Source organism: Coregonus lavaretus (assembly GCF_964263955.1).
Source record: "Coregonus lavaretus genome assembly, chromosome: 8".
NCBI classification, from domain to species: Eukaryota; Metazoa; Chordata; class Actinopteri; order Salmoniformes; family Salmonidae; genus Coregonus; species Coregonus lavaretus.
The window spans coordinates 47,368,791-47,385,562 of record NC_139995.1 but is presented as its reverse complement, the minus strand read 5'-3'; the positions used below and the strand labels follow the sequence as shown (position 1 = coordinate 47,385,562).

The 16,772-nt window shown below is 39.5% G+C and overlaps 1 protein-coding gene across 1 annotated transcript; it reads right to left on the bottom strand.

Moving 5' to 3' along the window:
• Positions 1 to 979: 979 nt before the first annotated feature.
• Positions 980 to 2,755, bottom strand: LOC311134219 (homeobox protein XHOX-7.1-like). The gene is made up of 2 exons (XM_084167830.1): positions 2,302 to 2,755; positions 980 to 1,993 (listed from the first exon to the last, which is right to left on the bottom strand). Exons 1-2 carry the CDS (start codon positions 2,738 to 2,740, stop codon positions 1,575 to 1,577), a joined length of 858 nt encoding a protein of 285 aa, XP_084023956.1. The 5' UTR covers positions 2,741 to 2,755; the 3' UTR covers positions 980 to 1,574.
• Positions 2,756 to 16,772: the final 14,017 nt, after the last annotated feature.

Below are 16,772 nucleotides of genomic sequence, written 5' to 3'. Positions count from 1 at the left end.
TGCTGCTCTTTCACAATTACAAAAATGTGGGTGAAAGACATTATAAGCAGGCTACCCCATAGTGTTTACCCAGAGAAAGCATGCATTACATTTGCTTATATTCAGTCTTTGCATAAACGTCTGTGTGTGTGTGAAGGTTAAAAAGTGTGTGTTGAAAAGGTTTCTGCCTTTTTAACTTAAAAAAGCTATACTTTCAATTAGGCTATTTTGCCAAAATGATAGTGGAAATATCAGGCTTAAGTCCTACTTCGATTGTTTTTACGTACAATAAACCATATCATTCAGAACCCACATTTTGAAGAAACCTACGTTTTGTTGATGAAGTTCATGGATAGAAAAATTAAATAACATTTAAGAGTAGATTGGTCTGAAATATAGCCCACTGGGCACAGACTTCAATTCAACGTATATTCCACGTTGGTTCAACTTTCGTTGAAATTACTTGGAAACAATGTTAATTCAACCAGTATGTGCCCAGTGGGAGACTACTCTTCCTCACATTTCCCCGAATGATAGTTATTTTCCCAACATATAACTAATTTTCCCTGCATGTTTGTTATTTCTCTACATATATGTAATGGTCCCTGCATGTTAGTTATTTTCCCTACATAAATGTAATTGTCCCTGCATGTTAGTTATTTTCCCTACATAAATGTAATTTTCCCTGCATGTTAGTTATTTTCCATACATATAACTCATTTTCCCTGTATTTTTATTATTTTCCCTATTACAAATAGTCTTCCAGTAGCCTGTAGTTTTCCAACCACTGTCTACACTCATTGAACATTGAACTCGATATTTTCTGACTTGGAAACCAAATCATTATGGTTACTAAACTTTCAGAAGTGTAAGAAAACCCTGGTGCAATGTATTAAATACTCAATAACTGCTGGCACGTTCGAGTTTCAATTAGGCCTACATAGCAGAATATGCTAATCTAGTCATTTGTACTGTCAGTCAACACGAACAACTGCTCAATGAAAAGAATAAACAATTTATTGTTAATTTATGTCACAAATATATTCAATATAAATGAGGATATTTTTCAAATATACAGTATTTTACAGTACACAAATCCCTTCTGAAGGGAATCATTCAAACAACAGACAGTGCTGTTATAAAAAATGCTGGGGTTCTTCTAATTTAACAAAGAGTGTTCATTGACTTTGGATTCAGTAACCCACTATTTTTCGCATTGACAAAAATGCAAGTGAAAAGTATAGCTTCTTAGTTATCCTTAGTCTGTAGTGACAACAGTCCACATTAGTGATGAAAGCCCAACCTACCTTTGGGTATTATGTGTGTTGGTGCAAAACCCCATGCTGGTGCGAAGAACTTTGGGATGGTTCTAACTTTTGAGTGGACTCGGGTAGCCAGTGAGAGCTTTAGTGACCCAATAATCAACCGTGGCATCAAACTAATGGCAAAGTAGATGTATATACTTGACATACCGAGGAAAACATAGCACTACTTACTACAAGGCAGTCCTTACTTATGACTATCCAGTCGAAATATGCAACACCAGATAGTATTTTGGCGAAGTAGGTCTACACAAAATATGTCCTTCCTTCACGTCAGGCGAGGTGATACATGCTGTATCCGACATGAGCAGCGTACAGTCCCATGGGAGACACCGGCAGGGAGTGCCTCTGAAAGTGGTGCGACCCTCCATAAGACGAGGGGACGTGCGCACCGAACGGAAATGAAATCCCGAACGCTGGAGGCAGCATTGGCTTGGCTGCCATTTTCAGTTTTTCCAGTTCTGCCTCCTGGAGCCTCTTGGCTTTGGCTCTTCTGTTCTGAAACCATATTTTCACCTGCGTCTCCGTCAGGTTGAGCGAGCTGGAGAACTCTGCGCGCTCGGCGATGGAGAGGTACTGCTTCTGTCGAAACTTCCTCTCCAAAGCCAGGAGCTGGGACGTGGTGAAAGGGGTCCGGGGCTTTCTGTTGGTCTTGTGCTTTCTCAGTGGACAGGAGGGGGGACTTAGCCTTCCTGCAATAACCACGACAGAAAACATCGTTAAAACCCATGCTTTCAAGGTGACGGACATGGACGAATTGTGTTGTTTTTATGTACAGAATTAATAATAAACAGCATGATTTTAACATATTAATTCGTTAAAGCAGATACGTGCTTAAACTGCAATGATATAGGACAAACTAAAACTACCACACTCAATACAACGTTGCTATAAATCATGCAACACTTTTCACCTAATTGCATCCTGTACAGGTCTATGCGCTATCGCAGTTGATTTTACCCACACATTATGGAAGGATAAATAGAAAGAAAAAGCTTACGTGGAGGAGTAGGCGAAAAGCGAGGGCTCTGTATCCACGAATTTCCTTTTCGGTCTTGACTTTCTGGACTCTCGGGTTTAACCAATGCGTCCTCTTGCATGTTCATAATGTCGCCTACTGAGAACGGAGACCCGATGTCCAAGGAGGAGTCCGAGTTATCCAGTCTCGAAAGCGAGCCCATCCTTGAGCCTAGCGCCAGGGACGTCCCCGACATGGATGATCTTTCTGGAGATGTCAAGTCTCTGCTCGGTTTCCTGTCAGCCATCAGAGCCTCGACGCTGAAGGGAAGAATCGCTACTTTGGGCTTGATCCCTGTCTCCTCCGCCACCCTGCTCAAATTGGTCTGCATCTCTCCTCTGCCAACGAGACCCGAACGAGAGGGATTGTCTTCAGTTTTCAAGCCAACGGATAAAGCTGACATGGCAACAGTTGGGGCCATACAGGTTCGGCCTTTACTTGGGGGTAAACACTCAAAGTATTGAAAAGTTGAGTCACAGAAATTGCTGGGGTGCTCTTACACTACTGGCATCGTCATGTTTATCTGAACACTGGTGAGCACTGCTATAAGGCTGTCGTAGGGACGCCACCGTCCAATCAGATGTGAGGTGGGTGGGACGTAGAGATTCCATTCGATTAGAAAGGAATCTCAGCTAAAACTGATGTGATGCTTGGTTATTTGATTGGCAGGGGAAAGTAAACAAAGTTAGGCTACATTTTACAACTTCAAATAAACAAAGCTTGTGCAAATACTTAATTTGGAATGGTATAACATACATTTTCAAGATGTATTACTTTTTCAATACGATAATTTTTCAATAAGATCATTTATATTACAAATTTGAATATTCTTACAATTATTGATGTTATTATTATGGCAGTGGTACTCTTGTAGTATCGGTAACTGTGGTTATTCCTGCTTGTGCTGTCACAAAAATAGGCCCATCAGAGAACGCTATAAGTGTCATGTTATATTGAAGTTATTATCAAATCATTATACAGGCTGCTATAGCCTATATAGGTTTTTATACTATTTACTTATCTCATGTATTGTACGACTTTATTCTGCTATTATGTTCAACAGTTAAACTGAAATAGAAACTCTCGAATGTTGCCCAACATTTACTGCCTTTCTTTATGTGATCGGCCTCTTGCAAAGCAATTTTTATTGATGGCTGCAGGGCTCTAATCATATTGAAACACACAGGCCTTCGCAGTCATTTAGGGGTAATTATCCGACTTGGGGGAGGGATCACTGGGATCTTTCCATTTGACTACATCCATTAAAGTAAAAAATGATGTGGAATCAAGGAAGGGGGTGGAGGCAACCATGGAGCCTATGTTCAATTTAAACTAAGGCTGTCATTGATTTACCTGTCTACTCTGCATATACTTGAATCGTCCTATTCTAATAGATATATGTGTATCAGGTTTTTTATATAGCGAGATACAACGCTTACTCAGTTGTTTGGTCTCCATTATTTATCTGAAATGGTTTAATGACATTGACGTGTCATGAGGAGTAGGCTATTCTTTTTCTTCATTTTCTCTTCACTAAAATGAAGCTCGGCTCATGCAAACTTAATTGTGTACGAAAATCACGAATTTAACTATTACCATTTCGTGCAGTCTATTTAGCTCTCTGGAAAGCGTCTGCGTCGCTAATTGCTAAGTATAAACAATCTGTCACGATTTGTCAGTCCCTCTAATAGGCAGACAAGTTATGTTGTTTTTAGGCGCCAGCAGCGGCATGATCAGAGGGTATGACTTTAGGGAGACTATTGAAAGTCTTTAACCCGCATCAAGAGAGCAACCCGCCTCCTCCTTGCCCGCCCTAGCCTTGGGACATTACTATTCAGCCTGAAAAATTAGCTTTCTCAGCCGATCGCACGCCATTCCCAACTATTTAAATGGGTCGCTATAGCTAGTGTAATAATAGGCTACTCAGAAGAAAAGGTCAATGCTTCCCAATCCCACTACTTATTTTCAGAGAGCCCCTTGCTGAAAAGGATTCCTAGGAAGCAACGTATCTAGGTTTCCCTACAGTGGTTAGTAGGCCTAAGGGGAACATGGTGATTTAGCTCTGAAACTGTCTCAAGTCCTGAGAGTTAATTCTTGGTCTATCTTGCGTAACTACACCATTCAAAGTGACACGATTTAGGAGTGACAGTTGAGTTAGCCTATCAATTATTTATACTGCTGTTAGGTATGTTATACCTGTAATATCTACCTTCAACTGTGAATAGTTTTGTTTTGGGATCAACAGGCTATTCATTGCTTATATAACTAATACAATTACACGCAAATGGATAATTTAGCATTTCCTTCATTCTACATCCAGTGCTCAGGGGGAAATACATCTGCAACTATGTATGTTTTTGGAAACACTTAAGCCCATAACCAAGAATGAGTGGCACTGCGTGTTCACCGCGTGCTCTCTTTGAAGTCACTGGGATCTCATGTGTTCCACGTCTGTTTGAAGTTGAGTCCCAGGACGAGCGCCTGCTCGCGGCTCGCACGCACTTCTCCTTCTTCGAACACGCACTCGTAAAATGGTCCGCGCGCGTAAACACAAATAGGCACACATGATATACAATGACTCCTCTGGTCAAGCGACTGCATCCGTTCTTGACGCTTTAATCGATGTATTTCACCAGATCTGGGGACACAGAAAGAGAAAGGAGCGACTTTGTTTGTGAAATCTCCCCTTGAAGTGCGCCAGAGTGCTGTGTAAAGACTATCTTCCTTGTTTACTTGAGTTTATTTGCGTTGTGAACAGAGGGATAGTGGTGGAGGAAAACAATGTTTGGGGCAATTAGCATCCCAAACACTCTGCCCTTTCAAAATAATAATGTGCCAGGGAAAAGAGGATTACCATACCGTTTCATTTAAATTCCAAGGCAACAAATGAGGGCTGAGCTGCGATACAAAACAACTGTAAGCCCCATCTGAGCTTTGTTTAACTTTCTAAACTACCTTTGATTTGGAGTCAAGAGGCAGGGAGGCGAGACAAAGAGCCATTGTGGTCCCCTCTGAAAGTTGTCTTAACCCTTTTCATGCATAGTCTGACAGTTTTGACTTAAAATACATAAAAGTCACTGCTGATGTCAATAGGCATTTAAGGCAAAATATTTGCACTTGGTGAAAGAAAATGACTTTCATCTGGACATTTTCAGATTTTAAAACCAAACATCAAGTTGCTTGTGAACATGATAGCTTATTTTCAATTTTGCTGATGCTTGTGTGAATGTTGAACTATTTGGCAGTGGCAGGATATCCTAATATTATGGTGCATTTTGGTGCATTGTATAAAATAATCAATGAGTGCACATACATTCAATGCTTTATGGACATGCTTTATGGACATTTGATGCTTTATGGACACAACAACCCCAAATGGGTTGTCTCACTGACTCTCAAACTCTGGCAAATTTTTGTGATGACACATTCCCTGATCCGGTCTCTTTAAGAAATCACAGTGCTTAGCCCAGAATGGAATGCCCCATTTTGAGTGGCCTAAATTAATTTGATCACCACATTATGGTGCACTTCAGAAAGATGAAAGGGACAGCCAACAGCCTCCTCCAATATCTCCATAATTATAGATCATGTATCCTATTTCAATGCAGTTAGCTCAGTCAGGCTAAAGAGGCACTTTGCTGCCAGTAAGTAACAATCAAAGTCATATATATATATATATATACAGTGAGGGAAAAAAGTATTTGATCCCCTGCTGATTTTGTATGTTTGCCCACTGACAAAGACATGATCAGCCTATAATTTTAATGGTAGGTTTATTTGAACAGTGAGAGACAGAATAACAACAAAAAAATCCAGAAAAACGCATGTCAAAAATGTTATAAAATGATTTGCATTTTAATGAGGGAAATAAGTATTTGATCCCTCTGCAAAACATGACTTAGTACTTGGTGGCAAAACCCTTGTTGGCAATCACAGAGGTCAGATGTTTCTTGTAGTTGGCCACCAGGTTTGCACACATCTCAGGAGGGATTTTGTCCCACTCCTCTTTGCAGATCTTCTCCAAGTCATTAAGGTTTCGAGGCTGACGTTTGGCAACTTGAACCTTCAGCTCCCTCCACAGATTTTCTATGGGATTAAGGTCTGGAGACTGGCTAGGCCACTCCAGGACCTTAATGTGCTTCTTCTTCAGCCACTCCTTTGTTGCCTTGGCCGTGTGTTTTGGGTCATTGTCATGCTGGAATAACCATCCACGACCCATTTTCAATGCCCTGGCTGAGGGAAGGTAGGTTCTCACCCAAGATTTGACGGTACATGGCCCCGTCCATCTTCCCTTTGATGCGGTGAAGTTGTCCTGTCCCCTTAGCAGAAAAACACCCCCAAAGCATAATGTTTCCACCTCCATGTATGACGGTGGGGATGGTGTTCATGGGGTCATAGGCAGCATTGCTCCTCCTCCAAACACGGCGAGTTGAGTTGATGCCAACACTTTCACCCAGTTCTCCTCTGAATCATTCAGATGGTCATTGGCAAACTTCAGACGGGCCTGTATATGTGCTTTCTTGAGCATGGGGACCTTGCGGGCGCTGCAGGATTTCAGTCCTTCATGGCGTAGTGTGTTACCAATTGTTTTCTTGGTGACTATGGTCCCAGCTGCCTTGAGATCATTGACAAGATCCTCCCGTGTAGTTATGGGCTGATTCCTCACCGTTCTCATGATCATTGCAACTCCACGAGGTGAGATCTTGCATGGAGCCCCAGGCCGAGGGAGATTGACAGTTTTTTTGTGTTTCTTCCATTTGTGAATAATCACACCAACTGTTGTCACCTTCACACCAAGCTGCTTGGCGATGGTCTTGTAGCCCATTCCAGCCTTGTGTAGGTCTACAATCTTGTCCCTGACATCTTTGGAGAGCTCTTTGGTCTTGGCCATTGTGGAGAGTTTGGAATCTGATTGATTGATTGCTTCTGTGGACAGGTGTCTTTTATACAGGTATCAAGCTGAGATTAGGAGCACTCCCTTTAAGAGTGTGCTCCTAATAACAGCTCGTTACCTGTATAAAAGACACCTGGGAGCCAGAAATCTTTCTGATTGAGAGGGGGTCAAATACTTATTTCCCTCATTAAAATGCAAACCAATTTATAACATTTTTGACATGTGTTTTTCTGGATTTTGTTGTTGTTATTCTGTCTCTCACTGTTCAAATAAACCTACCATTAAAATTATAGACTGATCATTTCTTTGTCAGTGGGCAAACGTACAAAATCAGCAGGGGATCAAATACTTTTTTCCCTCACTGTATATATATATATATATATATATATATATATATATATATATATATATATATATATATAGATGGCTCTGGTAACAATGCCTCATGGTCATTTAAGCTTCAAAAGGTCATGCAGTCGCCAAAGCTTGCAGGCTTGTCTGAAATCTGGTTGGCAGGTTTATGTCCGAAGTCGCCTTTCTCACTGACACAACAAACCAATGAACAAGTCATAATGTTGCAACTTAGACATGGTGCATATACAGAGCCTTCAAAATGTATTCATATGCCTTGACTTATTCCACGTTTTGTTGTGTTACAGCCTGATTTCAAAATGGATTAAACATATTATTTTTCTCATACATCTTAACACAATACCCCACAATGACAAAGTGAAAACATGTTTGTAGAAATCTTGGCAAATTGATTGAAAATGAAAGACAGAAATATCTCATTTACATAAGTATTCACAGCCCTGAGTGAATACATGTTAGAACTACCCTTGGCAGCGATTACAGCTGTGAGTCTTTCTGGGTAAGTCTCTTAAGAGTTTTTCACACATGGATTGTACAATATTTGCACATTATTCTTTTTTAAATTCTTCAAGTTCTGTCAAGTTGGTTGTTGATGATAGCTAGACAACCATTTTCAAGTCTTGCCATAGATTTTCAAGCTGATTTAAGTCAAAACTGTAACTAGGCCACTCAGGAGCATTCAATGTTGTCTTGGGAAGCAACTCCAGTGTGTATTTGGCCTTGTGTTTTAGGTTATTGTCCTGCTGAAAGGTGAATTTGCCCCCCAGTGTCTGTTGGAAAGCGGACTAAACCAGGTTTTCCTCTTGGATTTTGCCTGTGCTTACCTCTATTCCATTTATTTTTATCCTATACAACTCCCTAGTCCTTGCTGATGACAAGCATACCATAACATGATGCAGCCACCACCATGCTTGAAAATATGAAGAGTGGTACTCAGTGATGTGTTGTGTTCGATTTGCCCCAAACATTATGCTTTGTATTCAGGACATAAAGTTAATTTCTTTGTCACATTTCTAGCAGTTTTACTTTAGTGCCTTCTTGCAAAGAGCATGCATGTTTTGGAATATGTTTATTCTGTACAGGCTTACTTCTTTTCACTCAGTCATTTAGGTTACTATTGTGGAGTAACTACAATGTTGTTGATCCATCCTCAGTTTTCTCTTATCACAGCTGTTAAACCCTGTAACTGTTTTAAAGGGACCATTGGCCTCATGGTGAAATCCCTGAGCGGTTTCCTTCCTCTCCAGCAACTGAGTTAGGAAGGATGCCTGTATCTTTGTAGAGACTGGGTGTATTGATACACCATCCAAAGTGTCAGTTAATAACTTCACCATGCTCAAAAGGATATTCAATGTCTGCTTTTTAAAAACAATTTACCCATTACTGATAGGTGCCCTTTGCGAGGCATTGGAAAACCTCCCTGGTCTTTGTGGTTGAATCTGTGTTTGAAATTCAATGCTCGACTGAGTGACCATACAGATAATTGTATGGGTACATAGATGAGGTAGTCATTCAAAAATCACGTTAAACACTATTATGGCACACAGAGTGAGTCTTTTGTGTTTGGTATTTTATTAGGATCCCCATTAGCTGTTTTGAAAGCAGCAGCTACTCTTCCTAGGGTCCACACAAAGCATGAAACATGACGTAATACAGAACATTAATAGACAAGAACAGCTCAAGGACAGAACTGCATACATTTTAAAAAGGCACACGTAGCCTACATATCAATACAAACAGACAAACTATCTAGGTCAAATAGGGGAGAGGCATTGTGCCGTGAGGTGTTGCTTTATATGTTTTTTTAAACCAGGTTTGCTGTTCATTTGAGCAATATGAGATAGAACTGAGTTCCATGCAATAATGGCTCTATATAATACTGTACGCTTTCTTGAATTTGTTCTGGATTTGGGGACTGTGAAAAGACACCTGGTGGCATTTCTGGTGGGGTAAGTGTGTGGTATTTCCTACCTAAGTTTGCCCACTTTGCCAATGAAGTAACCATTAAAATAATTGGCAACATCAAATGGTTTTGTGATGAATACTGTAAACCATCTGATTCGATGAAAGATGGAGTTGAAATTGTCTTTCTGCCCATAATTTCATTTAAGGTACTCCAAAGTTTTTTTCCATAATTCTTTATATAATTGATCTTAGCTTCATAATACAGTTTCTTCTTCTTTTTGTTGAGTTTAGTCACATCATTTCTCAATTTGCAGTATGTCAGCCAGTCAGATGTGCAGCCAGACTTATTAGCCACTCCTTTTGCCCCATCTCTTTCAACCATACAGTTTTTCAATTCCTCATCAATCGATGGAGCCTTAACAGTTCTAACAGTCAGTTTCTTAACAGGTGCATGTTTATCAATAATTGGAAGAAACAATTTAATAAATTAATCAAGTGCAGAGTCTGGATGCTCCTTATTAATCACATCAGACCAACAAATATTTTTAACATCATCCACATAAGAGTCACAGCAAAATATTTTGCATGAGCTCTTATACACTATTTTAGGCCCAGCTTTTGGAACTTGATTACGGATACAGCTTTAGAACAAAGTTCTACAGTATTAGTACAAATGTGATTGATATATGTGTATGATCTTGTTCCTGTAGTGTTTGCAAACACCCTGGTAGGTTGATGAATAACCTGAACCAGATTACAGGTACTGGTTACAGTGAGAAACTTCCTATTGAGTGGACAGCTTGATGAAAACCAGTCAATATTCAGGTACCCAATAAAGTAGACCTCTCTGTTTACATCACATACACTATCAAGCATTTAACACATATTATTTAGATACTGACTGTTAGCACTTGGTGGCCTATAGCAACACCCCAAAAGAAAAGGCTTTAGATGTGCCAAGTGAACCTGCAACCACAGCACTTCAATAACACTTGACATAAGATCTTCTCTAAGCATTACAGGGATATGGCTCTGAATATATATAGCAACACCTCCCCCATAAGCATTCCTGTCTCTTCTATAGATGTTATATCATTTTATTGCTACTGCTGTGTCATTAAATGAATTATCTAAGTGAGTCTCAGAAATTGCTAATATATGAATGTTATCTGGTGTTAGCAAGTTATTGATTTCATGAACCTTATTTCTAAGGCTACATATATTAATATGGGATATTTTCAGCCCTCTCCTGTGTAGCTTATCAGATTTTAAAAAATACATTCAGCAGTCCATTAATCAGTTGGTGTGTGTAAGCCTGTGTGTGTGCTGCTGGGTTGAAGCTACAAACCCATTGGCTTGGCTTTCTCCTCCTTTCCAGGCTTTTGGGAGGGATGGTGGACAATGAGTCTGTCATAGCGAATGTAAGCAATGGCCCAATGCGCTCTGGCAGCTTTCATGGCTGGGATAAGTTCTTTCCTCTTCTGGCGCACAGCTTCAGGATAGTCCTCGTTGAGGAAGATATACGTTCCTCTCTAGCTCTTTCGAGAGCAGCTACCTTGTCCTTGAACTTCAGGAACTTGACCACTATCGGCCTGGGCCTGTCACCTTGGCCGGTGGTGGGTTTTCCTGTTCTGTGGGCGTGCTCCATCACAATCTTCCTGTGGTCCATCTTCAGTTTCTCCGAGATCATTTCCCTGACTTTGTCCTCAGACTCCGTCCAGGTCTCATGTGGAGATTCTGCAATTCCGTCCACAACCATGTTGTTCCGCCTTGATTGTCCCTTGAGATAATCTGATTCCTTCGTCATTGTTATCATGAATTCACACACAAAACTGATGCCTTCTCTCAATGACTTACAAATTGCTGGGAGAACCTCAAACTGTTCTTCAGGCCCTGGACCTCTCTGGTCAGGTCGTCCATTATTTTATTAGTTGACTCCAGCAGTATTTGGACAAAACACTTGAAGCAATTTAACAACTGCTTGTAGAACTGTTTTTGTTTGTTCAAAATATCCTTCACCTGTGATAGAGAGACACCACTGTCCTCAACGGTACTCCCGCCGGCTTTGGTCTTTGTCATGGTAGCTAGCAACGTAGGTTGCACTGTTACTCCTAGCAGTTCCAGACAGGGAAGGTCACAGGGAAGATTGAAAACAACAACAAACAGACAGCAGGGATCTAGACAGCTAAAAGCCTGGGACAATCCGCGGTCCCAGCCACAATGGCTAACCATGCAGCGTCCTGCGTTAAAGCCCTCAAGAAAACCCTTTTAGCTTCATAGGCAGCTAGCTAGCAGCTAGGCTAGCTGCTACGCCAAATAGCTCCTCAGACCCGGCCTTGGTCGGCAGGATCACTGAACAGGTCCCAGCAACTGATGCCAACTGCCTCATAGGATCCAAGGATATAAGTTACCTTTTGGCTTAAGTATCCTGCCATGACAGGATCATTTGACTAGAAAAAGTCTGATTACATTTATTTTTATTTGAGTTCAGGTCTGGTGATACCCTCCATTGGACTACATGATGTGAATGCCCCCATTCCCTGCTGACCTTGGTGATCAAGAAAACCTTCTACCTACTTCCCAGACCAACCCACTGGGTCACTCAGGTCTTCTTTCACTGCTAGACATCTCATCATACCCAAATCCAACATTCACCATTTTGGCAACAGGGCATTCTCCAGGGTAGCACCCAGACTATGGAACTCCCCGCAACCAATGGATATGTAACTTCAAATGTGAACTTTGACTATTGCATACCTTGGTTGAAAATAAATGTTTATTCTGGTGTGGAATAGGGTGAATAATGGATGTGCACGAATAAAATCTTTCCATATGAGGTGTGGCATCAAAGTAATGCCATGACCACTTCAAGGTCATAGGCTTTCATCATGTAATATCTATAGAATATATGGATAATATCCATTCATAAAAAAATGGAAAAAAAAAGAAAAAAAAATGTGTTTGCTCCAAAGTATGGTCTTGTTGTTCTGTTTTGGATGTATTGTTTTCATGGTTATTATTGTTATTATTTAAAATATATCGGCCTAATTAAAATGTAAATAAAATATGTATATTTTTGCCGAATAAATCTTCTTAAGTTAACCATGGAGTTTTTGTGTCATTATATGGATTACTATTATTATCAGCATTATTTTTATTATTAGAATTGCTAAATATTATTAATAATAAAAAGGTTTAAAAAATGAACCCATATCTCCAAAAACGGTTCCTCGATTAACCTTTCCAAAAAGTTTCCTCGAGGAACCCAACATTTCAAAAAGGTTCCCCCACAGTGGCAACTCGAAAAGGTTCCTCTAATAACCTTTTATTCTTCGAGTGTATATCTAGAGCCTATCAAACCAATAGCGCAGCATCATTTCCTCAATCAGGATATTTTCTTAGGACAGGTTTTATGCACGAGTGTGTGTGTGTGTGAGTGTGTTTGCATCACTCTATAGATTATGTATAATGATATGATTACAGTAAGTTTTATTCCTATTACCTTTCTCAAACCCATGCACTGCACTTTAAAATAAGCCTAAAGAATATTTAATCAAAAAAGTACTGACAAGTATGTGTATATCCTGCATGGATGTATTTAGTATAGTGCATATGTAGCCTGTGTATGGCTAGTGCGTGTAGGCTATTCATTAGAATAAATAAAACGAACAAAACATTGTAAACAATATAAGTTTTTCATATTTTTTGTGACAATGGAATGGACCGATTTAATCTTTGATAATAACATTTTTAAAGGTTCCTTCGGATTTCACCCAGGCACCCTACATAAAAATATCCTACACGGTTACTTGCTTTAAAAACAACTGCTATCAATTCTTCAAAATTGAATGATAAGATTCCCAAAAGGAACCTCGCGTGTAATGATGAATACAGTGATGGAAAAACTACAGGTGAAAAGAGCTTTATCAAATCATGCATGGACACTTAGTCTATCCTCCGCGTATTCAAGTCTCAAAGTTGATCAAATTCGCCAAGTACTAAGCGAGAGTGTGAATGGATTCGCCATTCATCTCCTCACCTTTCACGGTTGACATGGATGAGTGTCCCCACGGTGACGGCAAAAATCTCTCGCGGTAAAGAAAGGGGTTTTCAGTTTGCTTGTCGCCGGCACAGCGGGGGACAATATTGTTCCCAGACCAGTGTCATTCAAGTAGTATTTGCGTGACATCGTCTCCTCGAATGCTCGGAAACGCTCATAATTTGCTACACTCACCCTCAAGCGAATCCAGGCGAGGTACCGCAAGACTGTTTTCGTGCAATGGACAAGCCATGCCGAGAAAAATGGTCATAGTCATTTATTACCCTTACTGTAAATACAAGTCATGCTGTTGAAAAATACTAATTTGTGTTAAAATGTTTTACACCTTAAGCAACATTTGTCCATCCAAGAATAGTGAAATGCCAGAATATGTAGCATTGTGAAATGATCTACTACTTCTTTAAGGACACATTTTTTGTGTCTTAAAAAAAAAAAGGGGAATAGCATACTTTTCGTTATTTGGGAATCGAAGCATTATGTTATTAAAATAAAATAAGGATCCTAATGAATTGGCCTACTATAAATTATTATTATTATTATTATTATTATTATTATTATTATTATTATTATCTTCCTTTATTATCTTTACATTAGGTTGGTAATAACAGACACTATTAGGCCATCAGGAAGATACTTTTTTCCAAAGCACTTGTTAATAATATTATTGATAGGGGTAATCAACAATGATAATCACATGATTTAGCACTCTTACGGGTCGTCATATTTTGCTTTTCTGAGATTACATTAATTCAAACTGCCATATTATGTTATTAGAATATATCTTCACATGCACTCTCTCGCTCTCATTCACACACACACACACACACGCACACACACACATACCTTAAATTTGGCCATATATGATCGATCCTACAAGCACATGACCTCTAGATGACATGAAAAGACAAATAATTTTAGGATGTGAACTGCCGAATCTGACGCCCCCGCCCTTAAGGTCTTGCTCCCTATCCCCTGTAAGCGCTAGATAAAACTCCTTAGCTCGTTGGATTTGCAACATTCCATCCTTCAATCAACGACATCTCAATTACCCGAGGTATTGGTGTGAAATTGAATTATCGCCCGTTATTTATTTCACGCCATTAAACAAAAAGCCTACTAATAAAATCATTTGGAAATCATTGCCCCGGTTAATATGATATAGGACATTCAAATTAATGATTTAACCAACGAGAATCATTAAATGGGGTTTTGATCGTTCCCCATCCTTCTTAACACGCTTGCTGCAGTGCGTTTGTTGATTGGGAACTAGCTAAATAGATTATTAATTCAATGTTTAATAAGCGCATAACAAGCAATAGTTGCAGCAAAAATCATTTAGAGACACTGGATAAAAAACGAGTCGAAGATGCTAATGATTATGTAAATGAGGTCATCAGAATGCTGTCACCCATAATTCCCTATAATCCAAAAACAAATTACTTAATTGACGAAAACACGTCACCTCCTAATCTTTCAATGTCGGGATCAAGGTAGTCCAGGTATAGTAGTAGTAGTAGTGTTAGTAGTAGTAGTAGTAATAATAATAATAATAATAATAATAATAATAATACAGTATAGCATTATGATAGATAGATAGATAGATAGATAGATAGATAGATAGATGGCAGTATGCATTATATACTTGTATAAGGGCATTTGCTATGTCATGACTATGTTCTCTACTGTCGTTCGTGTTCTGTATTCGATTACCACAATTAGACAAATACTTTCCAAAACGTTAAAGGAATTTGCAGTGTCATGAATTAAACTTTCACCTGCTTTTTCCATTTTGACAAACCTTTGCATTTAACAGTCATATCGAGAATTTCATGACATGCACTTTCTTGTCACCGAGACACGATTTACTAAATCCGGATTATCAAGGTTTATAATAATATAATATGCCATTTAGCAGACGCTTTAATTCAAAGCGACTTACAGTCATGCGTGCATACATTTTCTTTTTGTGTATGGGTGGTCCCGGGGATCGAACCCACTACCCTGGCGTTACAAGCGCCGTGCTCTACCAGCTGAGCTACAGAGGAACACAGGTTTCATGTTACAAAGTCAATGAGTCCTTTTGTATTAATCCCATATTCATATATATCCTGGCATTGTTTGTCACAGGATAGAAAGGAACAATTTAACTGTGAAAATGACTGCAGAAGTGCTGTTTTTGACGCTTAGACCCTGTTTAAAAGATCCCCAACTGACACAATATTGGAATTACCATGCACTGAAAACAGATGAATCTATGAAACTTTACTATTTACTAAAAACAATAGCTACACAATACAATATATTAACTACAAATCATCTGTATGTAAATGTTGTCATCCTATTATATATGGTAATAGCTCATAATAATTTCAAAATGCCACATTATATTTCAATCTCAGCAATGCTGCATGGTTTTGAAATTCCTCCATGAAGACTAGAATTAAAGGCATTTCACAAACAAAAGTATGATATTATGCTATTAATAGGCCTAATGTCTTTCTTAAAATGTTGCCTCTGCTATCACATTTACATCATTTAGCAGACGCCAGAGTGATTTACAGGAGCAATTAGGATTAAGTGCCTTGAATCCCTGTGCCTAGTCGGCTCAGGGATTCAAACCAGCAACCTTTTGGTTACTGGCCCAAAGCTCTTAACTGCTAGGCTACCTTCCACCCCTCTATCTCCCTGCTATCTCCCTTTCAACCCAGAAACTAAAGCAATTCCCCAAATGAAAGGTGCAAATACGCATCCAAATGAGGATGATCATCTAGACAAGTTTAGATAAGTTGCTGAATCATCATTGAATAATCAGTGTTCAAGTCAAAACACAACAACAACTTTGATCTAATTAGTAAGTATGGAGTCACATTTGCAATTTAGAGATAAAGAAAAACTCTGGGGTCAGTTTTGTTCCACAATGTGATATCAGCATTCTAATCCTGTCATGACATTCTAGTGCCACACTGTAGACCTACGTCAGCCTCCCCTTTAACAAACCCAAGCCCCCATTTTGGTTTGTTCCCTCCATCCTTAGATCTGAGCAAAAGGAGATAGACTGGAGAAAATGAAAACAACAACGTGTCCGTAAAGGAGGGGTTGTCGGCTATGGATGGCAACACTCTCCTGTCCCCCAGATCACAACGTAGCAGACTTGGCTCCAACATAATCTCACAAGACTCAACAGTCTGCAGCCCAAGTTTATCCAGAGGGGATTGAGCTACC